At 45.8% G+C, this 17,859-nt stretch overlaps 4 protein-coding genes across 7 annotated transcripts; all 4 read left to right on the forward strand.

Moving 5' to 3' along the window:
* Nucleotides 1-745: 745 nt before the first annotated feature.
* Nucleotides 746-5,783, forward strand: LOC136192571 (uncharacterized). Of its 2 annotated transcripts, none has more exons than XM_065981222.1 (17): nt 746-896; nt 1,167-1,308; nt 1,360-1,515; nt 1,575-1,667; nt 1,717-1,821; nt 1,883-1,990; nt 2,043-2,153; nt 2,215-2,340; nt 2,387-2,485; nt 2,534-2,644; nt 2,701-2,868; nt 2,924-3,013; nt 3,072-3,194; nt 3,251-3,313; nt 3,371-4,180; nt 4,252-4,449; nt 4,514-5,783. In XM_065981222.1, exons 1-17 carry the CDS (start codon nt 766-768, stop codon nt 5,666-5,668), a joined length of 3,789 nt encoding a protein of 1,262 aa, XP_065837294.1. In that variant the 5' UTR covers nt 746-765; the 3' UTR covers nt 5,669-5,783. The 2 variants fall into 2 exon arrangements, with proteins under 2 accessions (XP_065837294.1, XP_065837300.1); XM_065981228.1 differs by having other exon boundaries at nt 2,215-2,337.
* An 83-nt stretch (nt 5,784-5,866) lies between these two features.
* Nucleotides 5,867-11,538, forward strand: LOC136199605 (uncharacterized). 3 transcript variants are annotated; one of them, XR_010673105.1, is made up of 8 exons: nt 5,867-6,299; nt 6,354-6,945; nt 7,016-7,167; nt 7,225-8,873; nt 8,935-9,824; nt 9,888-10,984; nt 11,055-11,210; nt 11,267-11,538. XR_010673105.1 is itself a non-coding variant. In XM_065989844.1 (6 exons), the coding sequence occupies exons 1-4, from the start codon at nt 9,508-9,510 to the stop codon at nt 10,251-10,253; spliced, it is 567 nt and encodes a 188-aa protein (XP_065845916.1). In that variant the 5' UTR covers nt 9,455-9,507; the 3' UTR covers nt 10,254-10,984; nt 11,055-11,210; nt 11,267-11,538. The 3 variants fall into 3 exon arrangements, 2 of the variants coding, with proteins under 2 accessions (XP_065845916.1, XP_065845917.1); XM_065989844.1 differs by lacking the exons at nt 5,867-6,299; nt 6,354-6,945; nt 7,016-7,167; nt 7,225-8,873 and having other exon boundaries at nt 9,455-9,609; nt 9,674-9,824; nt 9,888-10,043; nt 10,096-10,984; XM_065989845.1 differs by lacking the exons at nt 5,867-6,299; nt 6,354-6,945; nt 7,016-7,167; nt 7,225-8,873 and having other exon boundaries at nt 9,456-9,609; nt 9,674-9,824; nt 9,888-10,038; nt 10,096-10,984.
* An 804-nt stretch (nt 11,539-12,342) lies between these two features.
* On the forward strand, nt 12,343-13,778 carry LOC136199604 (uncharacterized). Its single transcript, XM_065989843.1, has 4 exons — nt 12,343-12,866; nt 12,986-13,362; nt 13,417-13,512; nt 13,572-13,778. The coding sequence occupies exons 1-4, from the start codon at nt 12,363-12,365 to the stop codon at nt 13,606-13,608; spliced, it is 1,014 nt and encodes a 337-aa protein (XP_065845915.1). The 5' UTR covers nt 12,343-12,362; the 3' UTR covers nt 13,609-13,778.
* Nucleotides 13,779-13,898: 120 nt separating this feature from the next.
* LOC136199603 (uncharacterized) lies at nt 13,899-17,845 on the forward strand. Its single transcript, XM_065989842.1, has 9 exons — nt 13,899-14,571; nt 14,622-14,790; nt 14,847-14,864; nt 14,919-14,966; nt 15,015-15,081; nt 15,173-15,550; nt 15,603-15,755; nt 15,807-15,845; nt 15,894-17,845. The coding sequence occupies exons 2-9, from the start codon at nt 14,788-14,790 to the stop codon at nt 17,747-17,749; spliced, it is 2,562 nt and encodes an 853-aa protein (XP_065845914.1). The 5' UTR covers nt 13,899-14,571; nt 14,622-14,787; the 3' UTR covers nt 17,750-17,845.
* Nucleotides 17,846-17,859: the final 14 nt, after the last annotated feature.

Genomic DNA, 17,859 nt, shown 5'->3' on the forward strand with positions numbered 1-17,859 from the left:
CGCAAGTTCGACGCATAGATATAGAAGGGAAACTGTATCTTTGGTCGACGCCGGCAATCTCTGGTCTATCTCTGGTCAAGAGATTGCTTAATTAATTAAGCATGATCATAGAACGCGTTCCTCGAATTTCATCCTATAGAGTCCGGTCAAGCATAGATAAAATAAGAACGCTGTGGCTAGAGTCACGGTAAAGTAACTCACCGTAACTGTAACAGGTAGCGCACGGTAACCGAGGGGAAGAAATCGTTTAGCGCACTATAGAGAATGGACCTAACCTAGAGAGCTTAAAAAGCGTTTTTTTCATGTACCTAACCCAACCCTAACCCTAAACCTTACTGGTATCGGTGGCGGCCCCGCTCCGGGCTTAACCGCCCCAATGAGCATAGGTCGCAGAGGGGGGCTTCGCCCCCCTGGAACCACCATGCTACGGGCGGTTAAGCCACAGTCGCGGGTGATCGTATATCGCCGTTTAGGTACAGAGAAAAAAAAGAAAAAAACGATCACGCTTCGGGATTCGAACCCACGACCCGTCACGTGCCCCGTGGTTCATGCATCCCCAGCGCCCTGCTCAGCACCCCCCCCCTGCCCGTTGAGCTACCGCGACCACCTTGCGTAGGAGGTGATATCACATGCTCTTAACTACAAAATTACCGTGACTCCAAGCCGTGAGACTTGAGTCACGGTACCGTGACTCTAGACACGAATGGGTCACGGGCACGCAATCTGTAGCGCACGCTCCCGAGAAACGAAACGGAAAAAGAACCAATGAACTACGACATCGGTCAAGACGTAGAGGATGGATTCGACTTTGATCGAAGTCTCAATCTGCCCGCAGAACGTATCACGAGACCGTCGGTTTGGACGGACGGCAGATACGCCGCCGCTGTCAAAAGCAGGTCAGCGGTACTGAGACAGAGACTCGAAACGGTGTCACATAAAATACAAAGTACAACTGATCGAATCTGACAGGCATGCCTTCGAGATCCGCGAAGCCTAGACGTTCCCTACATTTTTACCTCCTAAAGCAGTTCCATGGATTTAGAGACATTTTCTGTGACAATATAGCATAAAATTGCATGGGACTGGCCGACTCTTCTCTGATTGCAATAAGCATTATTGGGGCATGCTAGATTTCTTGCAAATACTGCAAACTAGTTTATTTTTAGGTTTGAAAACAGTTTGTTTTCCGCTCTTCTGAGAGAAGATCTTTTGGATTTAAAAGAACTCTTGCAGAATCGCGAGAACATTTTATTTAGGATTGGCCTTCAGTCTTGGAAAAAAATTTTTTGTGCCAGTGAAGAAATATGGGTTAGTGCTCATACTTTCACAAAAAGGAAACGTTTGGCGATTTTCATTTAGGGTGAATGGACGGCACTTGGAGCTGCCGTCCTCATAGGAAATGCAACGCTGGTAGAAGAGCTGCTGAAAGTTTGGCCTTATGATAGTACTGCCAAATCAACGTTATATATTGACGATGTGAACACATTTTATTTGCCTCGCCATTCATACAACACCGTAAGATTTTAAGCTGTACAGTATGGCAACTACTATACTACTAATATGAAATGAAATAGATTTCCATGACGCCTCTGGAACTTGCAGCCGCTATTGGAAATCAACCAATTCTTGAGCTCTTTCTGCCAATGAAGCTAAATTTCACCAACCAAGTTGGAATAGTTATGGCTTTCTCATGGTTGATATGTTTCTATTGTCTAGGATGTTGTATTCAGTCTCTTGTGGTCATTTGCTAATGGCCACAAACAGCTTGCGATGAGACTGATGAAAGAACTCCGTGGAAGTGATTTGCGTTGCGAGGATCGGGTAAATACCGAAGCATCGTTTACGTACGGTAATTTTTGGATAATGTTTTTGCTTCATATAGCAAGGCACGCCTCTTTTCTTTTATGCGTGCATTGGAGGAATTGCTATGGTCAATTTCTATTTGGAAAAAATAGGAAACGATGAAAGAGAATGGAATTGGCCCAAAACAGTATTTACAAAACTAGCTTGGCACGTTTCTTAGCTTAATGATGAGCTTCTAGAAGCGAGGCAGGTCTGCAATCCACTGGGCTGTAAGTGGCGTTCAAATAGAAGTTGTCGAGTGGCTCATTCAACAGAATGGAGGTGAATGCAGCATAGCAGCTGAAGATGACGTAAGATAGTTCTACAGCTTCAGCTGGAGTCTTTACCTTATGTGCGCTCGTCTATGCTCAGCGCTGTTGGAATGTTTTTCACTTTTTGTGCAATTCACCCAGAGGAAACGAGAATAAAAAGATCGATCTGCTTAAATTGCTGAGGAGAGAATCTCAAGTGTCACTTGATAAAGCAACCGCGAACGTAGTGTGATGTGAAAACCAATTTTGATGAGGTTGTAATTCTCTAATAGAAAGGCGAAACTCCTCTGTCTTTGGCTTGCTTTCGGCAGCAGTTTAATGTAGTCAAAGAACTATTGGAAATGGGTGCGAGCAATAGATTGAGTCCAAAGGTAACCGCTGCCCCGCGTCGTATCCTCTTTAATCAGAATTCTAAATAGGCCGGAAGTAACCTTGTAAGAAAATTCTTGTCAGACACAAACCTAAATGCGCCAACGGCCCTAGCAAAATTGGGCGTTCGAATTTCTGCACTACCTTGTCTTTCAAATGAGGTACCTTGATGGGAATCCCAGCGGTTTTGATGTATTTGCATGCTTCTCTGCAATAGAAACTATATCCCGATAGTTGCAATGCGTCCTTTGATGCGTTTGTATCATCTAACTTTATTTCGCACGAGACGGTCAATTGCCTACAGTGGGCGTGCTGGTGCGGCACTGTTGCGTCTCTTGAAAAACTGATTGATGACGGGGCGAGTAGTATTGAGGAACGCGGCGAGGTAAACGTGCGACAAGGCGTCGCGACTGTTCGCTCTTTTAAAGGCGTCGGTTCAGAAAAACAAAACGCCAATCTGGTATTGTTCGAGTCTATCTAATCTCGAGTTTATGGTTAGTCGAGGCGCCAATATAGGCATTGACAAAGAAGTGAGTCAATATATAATGGCGCCTACTATTCTATATCATTCTTTTTGGTGTCCAAAAGACGAGGCTATTCCTGCTTCATCGCTTTGGAAGCAGGCCTTCATCTAAAGTTGATGATACTGTCTGGATGGAAATGGTCAAGTACCTACTTGATTGCGGAATTCCTATTGAAATGGAAAATGAGGCTAGATCTTTCTCTCTCTTTCGGTGTACATGCATAATTGTATAATTTTCTAATAGTCGGGGCGGAAAGCTCACGAAGAGGCTGAGGGCGAAATGCGGATTTATCTCTACTCTAAATACGTAGGAAATTTTTCAAAAGTATTCTCGTTAAGCCCGTCGCAACTTCTCTTCACATAGACGCTTCACTGTTTGAAGCAATTGGACAAAGAGCAGGTCAAACCATTGTGGACGCAACTGTGCATTGTTGGCAATACAATGGCCGGAAAAACGACCCTAACCAATTCCCTGCGAGGCGCAGCAGCGCCAGAGAAGCCCCCGCCAGAGAAGCCCCCGCCAGAGAAGCCTCCGCCAGAGAATCCCTCGCCAAGTCGACTTAGAGGCCTCTTTATAAAACTAAAACGAAAAGCGAAGCGATCCCCCCCTTTAGCTAATCCGGCCACAGCTAATCTGGCCACAGCTAATCCGGCCACAGCTAATCCGGCCACAATTGACATAGACGACGATCGAACGGCGGGCGTTGACATTCACAATATTAAAATTTCGGGAGTAGGTCTCATGTCCGTGTGGGACTTCGGTGGTCACTATTCGTTTCTCGTCGCTCACGCCATCCTCTTCAATTTTTCCCTGACCGTCTTTGTCCTCGTCATCGATCTGTGCCACGAGAACGGCGAGAGGAAATCGCCGAGCGAAATCAAAGAAGAAGCTCGCTATTGGATTGCTTTTGTGCTTTCGTCTCGAAAAATCCTATCGTTGCGTTCGGGCAAGATTCCGTTTGCCGTGATCTTTAATAACAAAGCTGGCCGCCGCCGGAGTTCTCGCGACGGCGTCTGTGCGAGTTTCCATTGGGCAATGGAAGAGCTCATGGAGGAGTTTGGCTCCGTCGTCGACCTGAAAATTGTTTTAGAACTGAACTGCATCGAGTCATATTCTCCGGAAATGAATAATTTGCGCGAGCAATTGCAATCACTCAGGAATGACGTCATCGAGGTACTCAGGAGATATAGACTAATTACTTACTAGTCTAAAAATGCTGTCTTTACGTAATGATACTTATGCAGAATGCCGAATTGGTGCCGAAAGTTTGCGAGAGAATTCGCTATCTGATACTGACCCATTTGTCGAGAGTGGACGACGTTGCCACGCGTTTCCTAACGGAAGCGGAGTTTGCTAAAGAAGTGGAAAAATGCCTTGAACGAGACATTTTTGCCGTTCTTCCCGTTCACCGTCTGTCTGCTTATTTGCATGACACCGGAACGGTGAGTTTAAAATTTCAATTAACTTATTAATTAATTAAGTTATAACTGATGGTGCTATTCTTAGATTCTACATTTTCTTAAATTGAATCGGGTATTCTTGCGTCCATCGGTGCTTGTTACAAGCGTCATTGGCCCTCTCTTATCGCCACGTTACTTCAGAATTAGTGCCTTTCCAAATAAATCAGGCATTGTGACAAGGAAAGAGATTGCACGCGCTCTCGAGCGCTTTCAGCAGACGAGGCGAGACAAGGGTTGTCCCTGCGCCGTTCTGACAGCCGAAGAGGCGATTGCCGTCATGCTCGATCTTGATCTCGTTTGCGTGGATCAAGGCGCCGCTGAATCATATCAAATACCTTCGTTAATTGAAGATGACGAACCGGAAAACGTTTGGGATAAATCAACGGAATTGACATTTTACCGAGGTCGCCGATTCTCTGTTTCCAACACCAAAACCGCCATTCTTCCTCCGTCATTTTTTCCCGTTCTTCAATGTCGCATCCGAGGATTCCGCAATTGTCGCTCCAATCTATGGAAAGCCGGAGTCAAGTTGGTACCAGCCAGCGGCCTCTATGCGGAATGCCTGATTAGAACTTCTGAAAGAAGCTCATTTGTTGACTTCCAAGTTCGTTGCGCGAGAGGCCACGAAAATGCGGCCAGTCACTTGCTCCACTGTTCCATGGCAGCGGCAGAAAGCGTCCAAAGGGACAGATGCTCGGGCACGTCGATGATATGGTATTACCTCGACAGTAGTGTCTTAGCTCGACATCAGAACGCTTCAATTCCTATCTACGAAGAGGATGACGTCAAAAACTGCTGTCTTGGAGGATACGTCACATCGCCTTGTGAAGGATATCCGAGGATTCCCGTAAATGATCTCGTCTTTCCAGCGGAAGAGGCAAGCAATCCCATAACATTGCCTTACTCTGTGGCGCGTGATAATTTAACAAAGCCGTTCGTGAATGCCGCTTCCAGCGTCGCTTGCGTGAAATGGGAGGAAATCTGCAGCCTGCTTTTGTCAACCAACGATTTGGCTGAAATTAAGGAACACTTGAAATCAAACTTGAGCCGCCTCTTGGCTGTCATTGAGAGATGGTCGTTGGCTTGCAGTGCGAGCCGTCGACCAGTGGCAGAGGAGTTCATTCAAGCCTGCGTCCACGCTGGCGTTACTGAAAGAGCTATAAAGGAAGCATATGAAAAGTATAACCCAGCACCGCTGTGAAGAGAAAATAGACTTTTTCCTGATGAGAGACGGCGTCGCTAAAGAGACTTGAGTCGTCCCACATTTTTCAAGCTTGTGCCTGATTTTTGGAATGATCGAATTCAGGTATGATTATCGATCATCCAAAACCGTTAGCAATTTTTTGATTCGCTTTTGATTTCGATCGTCTCTAACGCACGCTCGCTTATGTCGCTATCGCTAAAGCAGGGCCTGAAGTGGGCCCTGATCGCTAAGCCTCGGACCCATGCAGGCCTCTCCTCTTCTTGGGAGGAGAGGCCTGGGTCCGAGGCTAATCTGCCGTCGCCATCCAGTCGTTGGAGTCCCGACGTCGAACGGGGACGAAGCCGTCAAAAATCCGTCTCAAACGCACTAGACTACGACCTGGCTCGTGAAGCACCAAATGCCACAGCAAAAAACGACGCCGAGAGTAGGCTAACTGCCAGAAAAACGATGGTGAGAAAGCGCCTGTCTCGTCGTTTTTCTTCCTTGCTTTTCCCGTTGCAAATCCGGCACGCTAGACAACTGCAGTGCGAGAACAACCTCAGGTTATATGGATAATATCAGTTAGTTAAAACGACCACTGCTCGTGGGGAGCTGCTGGTCGGAAATTTATTACCCAAATATCTAACAGGTAAATTTTCTCTCTAACTGAAACAACTGATTTTTAGTATAAAAATATTAATAGTGACACTGGCTGGCTTGGGTACATAAACAGGACCTTTTGGATTGATCATCGCCATATACTCGTCGTCGTCGTCGTCGTCGTCGTCGTCGTCGTTGACAACGTACGGGCGAGTTTTCCACGACAAGTCGCGATGATAAAGGTCTCTCTTCATGTCAAAGAGGCGTTACGGCTCCTCAGCAAACGGCGCGGAGGATGATCCTGACCTGAGGAGACTCAAGGCGTTAATTTGAAACCACATTCAATTAATCAATCGATCTCTCTACTGTCATACCGTTCCAGGAATTTCTCCTCCTCAATCTTCCCCCTTCTAGCTGCTGTTCATTCCACAGAGCATCTGTCCTCGTATCAGCTGCACCCACATTCTTCCTTGATTAATTAATGTAAATTCCGCTTTGACTTTGAGAGGCGCATCAGTCGTTTGCGCTGTCTCGCTTTGTTCACATCTTGAAGGCTATGACTGTAAATGTGTCTAGCACTGTTGTGGCCATTTTCGTTGTGTCTGGTCTGGGACTGCTTTTGAACATTACCGTTGCCATACCGCAGTGGAGGGTGATTTCTTCGTTCAATGTTAGCCTTTGGGACGCAACAGCAGGTTGTCGGCGCAAAATCAGCGGCCTCAGTAAAATCTCGTCACTATTACAGACTTTATCGTTCTTTTGCAGATTACATCATTGCTATTCGGGCCATGACGATTCTCGCTATCTTAGCTGGCGCCGCATCGCCCCATCGATTGGTCTAACAGCTGCGGCTTTGCTGCTCAGAATGAGTTCTAGCTTTGAAGGAATGGCGAAGGCTGCCGAGGGACTATCTCAGGGTACAAAAACCGACGATTTTCATTTTTGCTTTTTAATTAAATCAGCTGTGCTTCCAGTTTTCTTATCATTGGACTGATTATTTTCGGCGCTAAGGTGGATGGAAACTTTGGTGCATCCTATTATCTCTGCATTGTTGCTTCTGTGCTCTACATAGTTGCAGCCACGCTTCAGTTTGCACTAAGTGGTATCTACTGATGTTTCCACACATCAACTCTGCTTGCTTTCAGTTCCTTCTTTTTCTGTTGCTTCGCCGCATCTTTTCTGCAATAGAAATTATATCCCGATAGGTGCAAGACAGTCAATTGCCTACAGTGGGCGTGCTGGTGGCAACAACTGATTGATGACGGGGGCGAGAACAACCTCAGGTTATATAGATATCATAATTAAAACGACCGTTATTTAAGAAATCTGACGTTCTTGCCTCACATTGCCCACGAAGAAAGAAATAAGATTTTGCCTGCTGCTGGACTGGATCAGGTTAAAATTAATGATCCACACAACTGACCCTAACAGGTGAAAATTTCCGACTGAAAAAACGGATCTCTAGTATAAAATTAACAGTGACACTGGCTCGCTACAGAGTATCGTTAGGCAAGAATTGAAGCTTGGGAGAGCCCCTACATAAACGGAACCCATCCCTCAGCTTGACGTCATTGTCTCGTCTTCGTCGACGTATGGGCGAGTTTCCCCACAACACGTTTGCGACGGTTAACGTCTCTTTGCATGTCAAAGAAGCGTCGAGGCTCAGAGAACGGCGTGGAGGAGGATTCTAACGAGATTCAAGGCGTTAATTGCCCACGTGCCACTGCTACAGGATGGACAGCAACGCGTACACTAAGATTTTCACTCACTAAAGAGACGAGGATTGAGAAATTTGTCACATGCTTGACGTCTGAGACGAAATGAATTTCGTGCCGTGGGCAGTAGTTTCTTTCCGGAAGGCGTTCTATTAGAAAGGAAACGAAATTCAATTAATCGATTGACCCCTCTACTGTCCTACCGTTCTCGGAATTCCTCCTCCTCAACTTCCTTCTTCCTCACGAAATTCAATTAATCGATTGACCCCTCTACTGTCCTACCGTTCTCGGAATTCCTCCTCCTCAACTTCCTTCTTCTAGCTCCTTACGAAATTCAATTAATCGATTGACTCCTCTACTATCCTACCGTTCTCGGAATTTCTCCTCCTCAACTTCCTCCTTCTAGCTCCTTCCCCGCAGCTGTCCTCTTATCAGCCGCACCCACATTCTTCCTACAACAATTCATGTAAATTTTGCTTTGACTTTGAACTATCAGTCGTTTGCGCCGTTTTGCATCGATCACATACATCTTGACCGCTATGACTCTAGACTCGACGAGCACTGTTGTGGGCATTTTTGCTGTGACCGTTCTGGGATTGATTCTAAATATCGTTGGCGTTGCCATACCGCAGTGGAGCGTGTTATTGTTCGTACATGTTGGCCTTTGGAACACCGCGGCGACAGGGGTTGTCAGCACAAAATCAGCGACCTCAATATAGCGTCTCGTCACGAGAGGCTTTCTCGTTCTTTTGCAGCTTACATCTATGCTGTTCGGGCCTTGACAGTCATATCTATCATAGAAGAAGCCATAGCGATTGTCCTGACAGCTGTAGCTTTGGTCAAGATCAGAAGCGATTCCAGCTTTCGAAAATTGGCCAAGCATGCCGGCCAAACGTCGGCGTCTGCGGGTGCGTACTGTGGCCGACGATTTTGATTTGCGCTTTTCTCTGAATCAGTTGTTTTTTGCAGCTCTATTTCTTGCCAGCGGAGTCATTGTTTACGGAGCTGTAGTGCGGGGAAACTTTGGCGCGTCCTTTTATCTCTGCTGTGTTGCTGTTCTGTTTTACGTCGGTGCAGCCGTGCTTCAGTTGAAGACGCTACAATCCGCCGATACTACCTAGCGACTAGCATTTTTATGCGAAGAACCATTTGTTTTTTGTTGCATCTCAGTGTATTACTCCTCACGTGAGAAACACTCGACCGGCGCGCCCCAGTCCACACAAACCGGTTATGACAATATATGAAAGACCATTACTCCTATTCTAATGCCTTAGCAAAGTCCTTTCAAATTCATTATCGCCTTGCAAATGAAACAAAATTCAATTAATCAACTGATCCTTCTTCTGTCATACCGTTCAAGGAATCTCTCCTCTTGAATCCTCCTCTGCATTCTTCTAACCACTCCTTCCCTCCCCCTCCCCCCAGAGCAGCTGTCCTATCAGCTGCACCCAGATTCCTTCATGTAAATTCCGCTTTGACTTTGAGGAACTTATCAGTCGTTTGCGTCATCTCACTTTGATCACATCTCGAAGGCTCTCCGCTATGACTCTAGACCCTACGAAGACTGTTGTGGGCATCTTTGCTGTGTCTGGACTCGGATTGCTTCTCGACATTGTTGGCGTTGCCATACCGCAGTGGACGGTGGTAAAGTCCGAGTCCGACTTTATTCCAAACGCCAATATTGGCCTTTGGGGCACCTTGACGGCAGGAGGTTGTCAGCACTGTTGCGGGCATCTTCGATGTGTCCGGTCTGGGACTGCTTTTGAACATTGTTGCCGTTGCCATACCGCAGTGGAAGGTTGCAGTGGGGCCGTTTCAATCGGTCGTCAAATTAGGCCTTTGTAACGTTAGCGCAGAAGGTAGTCAGCGCAATATCAGCGGCTTCGGTCGCGTCACTAGTAGGCTTTCTTGTTCTTTTGCAGCTTACATCTATGCTGTTCGGGCTATGACAATCCTCTCCATTCTTTTTGAAGCCTCATCAATGGCCGGGACAGTTGAGGCTTTGCGCAAGATCAGAAGCGATTCTGGAAAGTTTCGAAAACGGGCCAAGGAATCTGGCGAAATGTCGGATGCGTACGGTGGCTTACGATTTCAATTTATGCTTTTCTTTGAATCAGCTGTGTTTTGCAGCTATATTTCTTGCCGTCGGAGTCATTGTTTACGGAGCTAAGGTGCAGATGAACTTTGGTGCGTCCTTTTATCTCTGCATTGTTGCTGTTCTGTTTTACGTCGTTGCGGCCCTGCTTCAGATGAAGATGCTGGCATCCGCCAACACTGATAGCAGTTGAACCTCTGTGAAAGAAATCATTCTTCTTTGTTGTTGTCCGCGCATCGCACCAATGTATCTCACGTGAGAAAAACGCAGCGGGCGTGGCTCGCCGCAGTCACAGAGACTTCAGCTTCGTTGCTACCGCTGCGGTCACATAATGCTTCTCCGAACCATCTCCCTTCTCCGACTCTTTCAATTGAAGTCTGCCGAACGTTCGATCAGGTGCTTGATCTCCTTTATGATAGCATTATACGACCTGGACCAACTGACCGACCGATAAAAGGCTATTGCTCTTATTTCAAGGCCTTTTGCAAACTTTATTTCGTGTCTGTAAGCAAAACCCTTTCGGGTTCATTACCGCCTTGCAAATGAAACGGAATTCAATTAATCAATTGACCCTTCTTCTGTCATACCGTTCAAGGAATCTCTCCTCTTCGATCCTCCTCTGCATTCTTCTAACCACTCCTTCCCCCAGCGCAGCTGTCCTAGCTCTTATCAGCCGCACCCAGATTCCTCCTAGACTAATTAATTCGCCTGATTTTGAGCGACTTATCAGTCGTTTGCGTCGTCTTGCTTCGGTCACATCTCAAAGGCTCTCCGCTATGACTCCAGACCCCACGAGAACTGTTGTGGCTATCTTCGCTGTGTCCGGTCTCGGATTGCTTCTCAACATTGTTGGCGTTGCCATACCGCAGTGGGGGACGAATGTTTTCTTTAGTTTTGGCATTTGGGATGCGACACTCACAGGAGGTTGTCAGCGCAAAATCAGCAGCGCCTTAGTAGAGCCCCGTCACTAGTAAGCGTTATCGTTCTTTTGCAGTTGCTTACATCAGTGCTGTTCGAGCCATGACAATTCTCTCTATCTTGGCTGGCGTCGGATCAATTGGCCTAACAGTTGCAGCTTTCCTCAAGATCAGAAGCGATTCTAGCTTTGGAGGAATGGCCAAGGCTGCCGGCGGAGCTTCGATGTCTCAGGGTACAATAACCGACAGTTTTAATTTTCACTTTTTCTCTGAATCAACTGATTTTCAGCTTTCTTTCTTGCTATTGGAGTTATTATTTACGGAGCTAAGTTGCAGGGAAACTTTGGCGCATCCTTTTATCTCTGCATTGTTGCTGTTGGGCTCTACATCGGTGCCGCCGTGCTTCTGTTGAAGACGCTAGCATCCGCCGACACTAAGTAGTGGCCAGATGTTTGCGCGCAAAAACTTTTTGCTTTCTTGTTGGCTCACCGTATCGCACTTTGTGTATGTCGCCTCACGTGAGAAAAAATAGCAGGCGTGGCTCGCCGTAGTCCACCCGTCTTTAGAGGTGCAGTGTACTTGCTATAAAATCGCAACTTCAGTTTTTTGCTGCTGCCTCCGCCGCTGTGGTCACTGCTCCTTTGCGCTGGCGCGCCTCTCTCTCCGACTGTCTTCGAGTCTCTACCGTCTCTGCCGGCCGTTCGATCAGGCGATTGACAATAGAGAATCTAGCTCGTAGCTGCAGCACTGTGCGCTTAGTATGATCGGTAGAAAGGCGGTTTTAGACGTTACGACTCGGACAAGAAAAGTAGATCTCACGTGCTTGACCGGATATGTTGTCTGTGCAGAAGCGGAATCGCTCGCCAGGTGACGAGATAAATCTGCGGGGTTTAATTTAATTCTCTAGTGACCTCAAACAATCAGAGCAATTCGAAGAAAAGAGACTACTTTTAGAGCAATTCTGAGTCTTGACGTGAATAAATTAGCATGAGTGCTGTCCGACGTCAAAATCTCACGTGCTTGACCGGATATGTTGTCTCTGCAGAAGCGGAATCGTTCGTCAAGTGGCGAGACGAAATCAGCGGAGTCTGTTCTATCACAGTCTCCGGTGACCTCGAAGCGAAGGAAAGAGCCTAGTTCTGAGAAGTTGACGTGTATATACTCGCCGACTAGAGATGCAAGAAGACGCGGGCCTTTGTTGTGGTGATAAGACTCGCTGAGGTTGTCACGGGAAATCAATTTTCAACGGGGTGGGGTGGGGATGGTGTTAATTAAGTAATTAATTAAGTCAATTCGACTGAGCGCTTCCTTTGAATCTGTCAATCAAACTTGAAGACATTGATTTGGGCTTTCATTCCAGTTTCAGTCCTCGACCTAGACTCACGATGCAATTCCGTCTCTTCGTGTTGACTGCCGTCTTGCTCTGCTTTACGCCCGAAATTTGCTCTGCCCACTCCCCTTTGCACACTATCATCAAAGTCAAGTACGCCGCAGAACAAATCATAAAGGAGCTCTCGGGGTCACCAGCAGCAGCGGCGGCGGCGGGGGTAGAGGCCGAGGCTGCGCCAGCGCACGTGCCTCAGAGAAGCAAGAGAGCCGCACCCTACTCGCCGGTGACAACCCCATCGTATGATTTCGGACCGAAGACGGCATGCTCAAAACCCGACGTGTCTGGTTGTTCTGTCGAATCTTCTGTTACCATTCCGAGCTACTTGACGCGCTTCACGACGGGAACACTCGGAAATGCAATCGACGAATTGGTCGACGTGGTGAAAGAGACGGTAAATAACGACTGTGGCGACAGCGTACGAGACATGTTTTGCGAATTGATTGCACAACCCATATGTACATCGGATAACAAAGCTATGTACAACTTCAACCTGCAAGAGGTAATTCGAATCGAACACGCGCGTGGCAGGTTCAACTGCACAGTACACCTGTTGTAAATTAATCTATGTGATGACGTCAGGTGCATATCTAAATATCTAACTTATGCTTAACTTTGCAGAAGTGCAACGCTGTTGTGCAAACGTGCTCAACGGGGTCGGCCGGGGGCGCCTTCCTCCAATCGACTCTGTGCAGCGAAGACATTAGCGACGTGTACAAGCTAAACGGACGATCGTATCCTCTAACCGACTGCAGAGTTCCTCAAGTCGATTTCTGCTCCAATACGGCAACGTCTCCCGATTGGCTCGTCGCAAGTTTTGAACTGAACGGCGATTCGTTTTCAGACATTGAAGAGTTGGTGGACATTGCACTTGTCACAGACGACGACGGGACGTGCAAGGAGTCGTACTTCGAACTCGCCTGCACGGTGGCAACTTGCGACGGAGACAACATCAGAGGCTACCGAGATGCCAACACGTGCCAAAGAGTCGTTGACTGGTACGTACACTAGTAACAAGTGCAACCGGGCAAAAGTCAATTAGATTCGTTCAGCTTCCAACCAATGTTTCGAGAAACTGCCGCAAAAATTCTGCAATGCTCAGGGCAAGAACGCGTTAAAAGTGGACTCACCTTACTTTTTGTTGTCGGGTAATTGTCCGAGTTGCAATCAGTTTTAATTAGACGATTATTCTTTCTTCTTACTTTAGGTTGGGACTCATTCTCGCAGTGGTCGAAGTGTTTTGAAAGCACTGCGGCAGCGGTGGATCGTGACATTCCTGTATGATCTGCGTACCAGCAGCGAACAACGCTCTACTGCAGTTGGTGTCTGTGTATCACTCGTTTTTTTTCTTTTCTTTTGATGAATCCCTTCGTTCTTGTTGCTCCGCTAATGAAACCGCGTGGCGTGCTCACAACTTAGACCCAGCACACCAAAAACGCAGGCACCGCTCGAGGCATATCCCTGAACTTTCACGGGCCGAACTTTTAGCAGGTTCCCTCGGGGGGAGGCGCTGTCACACGCGCGTTAGCGAGGACAAGGGTATTTCCCAGGGTATTTCCCTGGGTATTTCTCTCGGCGCTGTCGTCTTCCTTGACTGTTCCTTTCGTCCCCCGTCGCTCAAAATTGAGTGAGAAGCGATTCTTTGCTAGCGACCTGGGTCCTGAAGCGCTGCGCTTCGAATCAACACGCCAGCGAACATTGGCGAGCGACGGCGTGTCCGCCAACGGAAAAAAAAAAGAAACACAGAAGCTCGGCGACGAGATTCGACAGCTATGTTCGTTACTGACAACGCGAACGAGACAAAAGATAAACGCTAGCTCGAACATTTTAACGATTTGGAACGACAATAAGTCCGGAGTTTCTGGAGACGATTGAAATTCATTTCACCTCCTCTCGGACGCGTTCCTGACTAAATAGTAGAGATGCTCGCTTGAAATTGTCGTACAATTGAAGAGGACAATACATTGGCTAATGTAATATCATTGGTTAATCAAAACTAGATGTAGACTTTTTATGGATTGGCTCATCTGGATGTAATCTTCGTTAACTTTTCAGACACGTCACGGTTTTATAGTGAGCTCGCAGTTGATTGAGCCACTGCTCTGAGTCTGAGTGTGGCATTATAACGTTGATCATAGAGCGACGTAGTCTTTCCTCGAACGTGATCAGCGGCTGAAAGAGTTACTATGTGCGCAAAGTAGCAAAAGGTACCATCGGTTTCTTTGACAGAGCCCTGGTGTTCTATTATTTAATTAAGGATACTCACTTTCCCGTACATCTTACACCTCCCTCACGCGGAACGCCCTCTGAGCCAGAAACTGCATATGCGATCGGCTTCTTGGCATAAAACCAGCTGACGACATCTCTTTTGCAGCAATTTAGTATAAATTCCAACAGAAGTTCTCGAAAGCGTTCTGCTACCTATGGTGATCATCATACCAGTACGCGATCCTCGGCCTTCAAATAATGTTAAATTTTATAGGAGTTAGATTCTGAACAAGTAAGAAGACGAAAAGTAAAGAACACGCTTTTTCCAATCTTCTTCTTTGTGCAGTCACGTGAGCCTGTTTACCAGGACGCTTCTTCGCCTCAAAGTGAAACGGTATTATAAATTACCTGTTTGAGCAGATGAAGTATTTGTGTTAAGTAGGAAATAGACGATGAAACCGAAGAGTTAAGAGGAGAATCGCATAAATCTACGACACGCCCAGACTCTGGTAGATAAATGCATTATATAATAATTTGGCACATTGCACGCCTAAAACTTTACAAAGCAACATTTTTATTTTATTACTTTTCCTGTTTTAGAAACGCATTCACACCGGTTCTCTTCAAATTCTCATCCTTTTTCTGATACTGGACAAAACACTTCTTGGGCATACATGGAGAAACAAAACAAAAAAAAGGCGTCTACAAGTAGCCGTCCTTTTTCCGATACTGGACAAAATATTTCTTGGGCATACATGGAGGAACAAAACAAAAAAGAGCCGTCTAGCGGTCCATTTTCCTTTCACCGTCGCTTTGATCAAAACATTGGGCCATCTTTCGATTTATGTGAAGCCGATCCGTCGGCACTCAAAGAACTAGAAACAGACTTTGCATCTCAATGCACCGACGACGGTGTTGATGTACTGAAATATGACAATAATCAAGTTGAGGAAACTGCTTTTACATTGTGTAGCGAAGGTAAATGCAGCAAAGAAAGATTTTGTATTTTAATCAATGAACTGCTCTTAAGTTGATTGCAAGTCCGCTGGCACTGATAAAGCCACTGATGTGGAGGATGCTTCATCAGACATTAGCGAAAACAGCGTCACAGAATTTTCCTACCAAGTTGCTTCGAAAGCCAGCTTGTCAACAACTTCACTTGTTTCCGAAAAGAGCGTAAACGGTGAGCATTAGTAACATTCTTTGTGTAAAATCATCCTGAACTGTCTATCAGAAGAGAGTCAAGAACAAACAGAAACTAATGCATTCAATGGTAAATTTAGGTAGAAGTTGTTTAGAATCCAAAACATTTTTTCTATAGATCCTCAAAAGCCAAATGATCCACTCCTACCGAAAGAATTGGAACCTGAGGAATGTCAAACAGAAAAAGGCAGCACCCCAACTAAAAAGGACGTCAACGACTACTCTAAACAAGAACAAAAGGCTATGCTTGTTGTAAGCAGCCAAAAACTAATAACCGATATAGTATTTGCGATAGAAGAAAACAAAACGGCTGAGAGTGACGATAATGCAAACGATTGTAAGGGGCAACTTGAGTTGTGCCTAGAAAGGCAACCTCTTAAGTGCTGCTGCTATCCGGTGAAAGTGTGTCGAAATCAAGTGCACATCGATGAATCGTTTTTCAAAGCTGCAAAGGTCGGAGCAAAATACGCTTTGACAATTATTAAACCACCGAAGAAAATTACCACTCTTCTTCTGAGGCTGTTTGAAATAGCATTTTTTGTACTCTCCCTTTACGTGTACGCAGACGAAGCTGCAGAAGAGGGCTTTACAAAGAAGGTTTCGGAGAGTAAATTCACTCTCGTTATTTTCTGCCTTGCAACTATTGACGTCATCGGTGCTGTCGTTGTCGGAATGGTGTCTCTGATTCTTTCTGCTCAGAAAGAAATTAGACTCGAGAGTTACGTGTTAGCAGGCGAAGACAAGAAGCCATCTGAAGTCATTCGTGCCACGCAAAAATCGGGTTGGATTACGGTTTACGAATTTTGCTCGAAATTTCTTCTACTCTTGCTGATTTATCCCCTTCTCATCGGTGACATCTACGAGTTCGCTTTACTTTGGGCAGTGACCAACGCCACTTCAGTCCAAGTGAACGTCACTGGAAAAGATCTCGCTTTATCCGCCTCCGACTTTAGTTCCGTTCTAAAGGATGCCGCACTAGATAGCATTCCAAAGACAGTTGCACTTGTCATCGGACTAATGATCGCATTATTTGACGTTTATCTTCATCGCATTCACATGATGAGAAAAGCGCACGGCGAAATTCGAAAGATGCAAAGGCAAGTTGAAACAAGTTGCTGTTCACTCGTGGGACGTCTTGTTACTCACAACGTATTCCTTATGCTGTTTAACATTATCATTCTTGTTGCTATTGGACTTAGAGCACTCGAGGACAATCGGGTAGAAATATGTCGCAGTGAGGTTCTTCAATCAGGGAAAGCAACAGTACGTTTTTGCTCAAAGGCAGCCAATTACACAGTCAAAATAGAAAATGGCACAATCAGCTCTCTAGACGTTGCCGACCCATTTATTAGTGACAAAGCTTGGATTATGATTGTTTCCGGCTTTGTGATACCTATTCTCAGTCTTATTATTTTTCTTCAAACAAACGTCCTTTGGTTCCAAGAGTCATTCGTTTTGCTGTTACAAGGAGTTATGAGCAAAGAGGACGATGAAAGTTTGCCTGAAGAGTTTGAAAACGCTACCTCTAAAGTCAAGACAGATAGACGGCGAGAAAAGCTTGCAGACATGCTCGACGACCGAAACGTCTTACCGGGATATACGTGCTGGAGCAGGCAAACCCAAAGTGTTTTCAATCCGATTTCTCTGTTGCTCGTTTTTCTTTATTGGAGTTCAGTTTTTGCTTTCGCCTACTACACCGCCGAAATAAATTACAGATACTCTTCATTGTTTAGTGTGAGTAATTTTTTTATTTATGCTATCCCTTACGCTGTCAGTTCCTTGGTCCTTCTCATTGCTTTTCTAAACGATGCTTTTTCGTTTTTGACGATTTTCATTTTTATAGGCGTTGTCATTAATGTAGTTACTTGTATGTGGTGTGTTATTGTACCGATTATTCTCATTCAAAACGGCTACTGCAGAGAGAAATTCTGTTCAGAAGAAGAAGAAGAAGACGAAGGCATTATTAGTAGCTAAATCGACACATTATTATTTTTTGCCTGCGATTGTTCTTTCAGCAGTTTTGTTTTTCAATTATACATGTTTCTGCAAATTATTTGAGGCTAAAAATGAAGTCCGGGACATTC

This window comes from Oscarella lobularis, chromosome 1 (genome assembly GCF_947507565.1).
Source record: "Oscarella lobularis chromosome 1, ooOscLobu1.1, whole genome shotgun sequence".
Classification (NCBI taxonomy): domain Eukaryota; kingdom Metazoa; phylum Porifera; class Homoscleromorpha; order Homosclerophorida; family Oscarellidae; genus Oscarella; species Oscarella lobularis.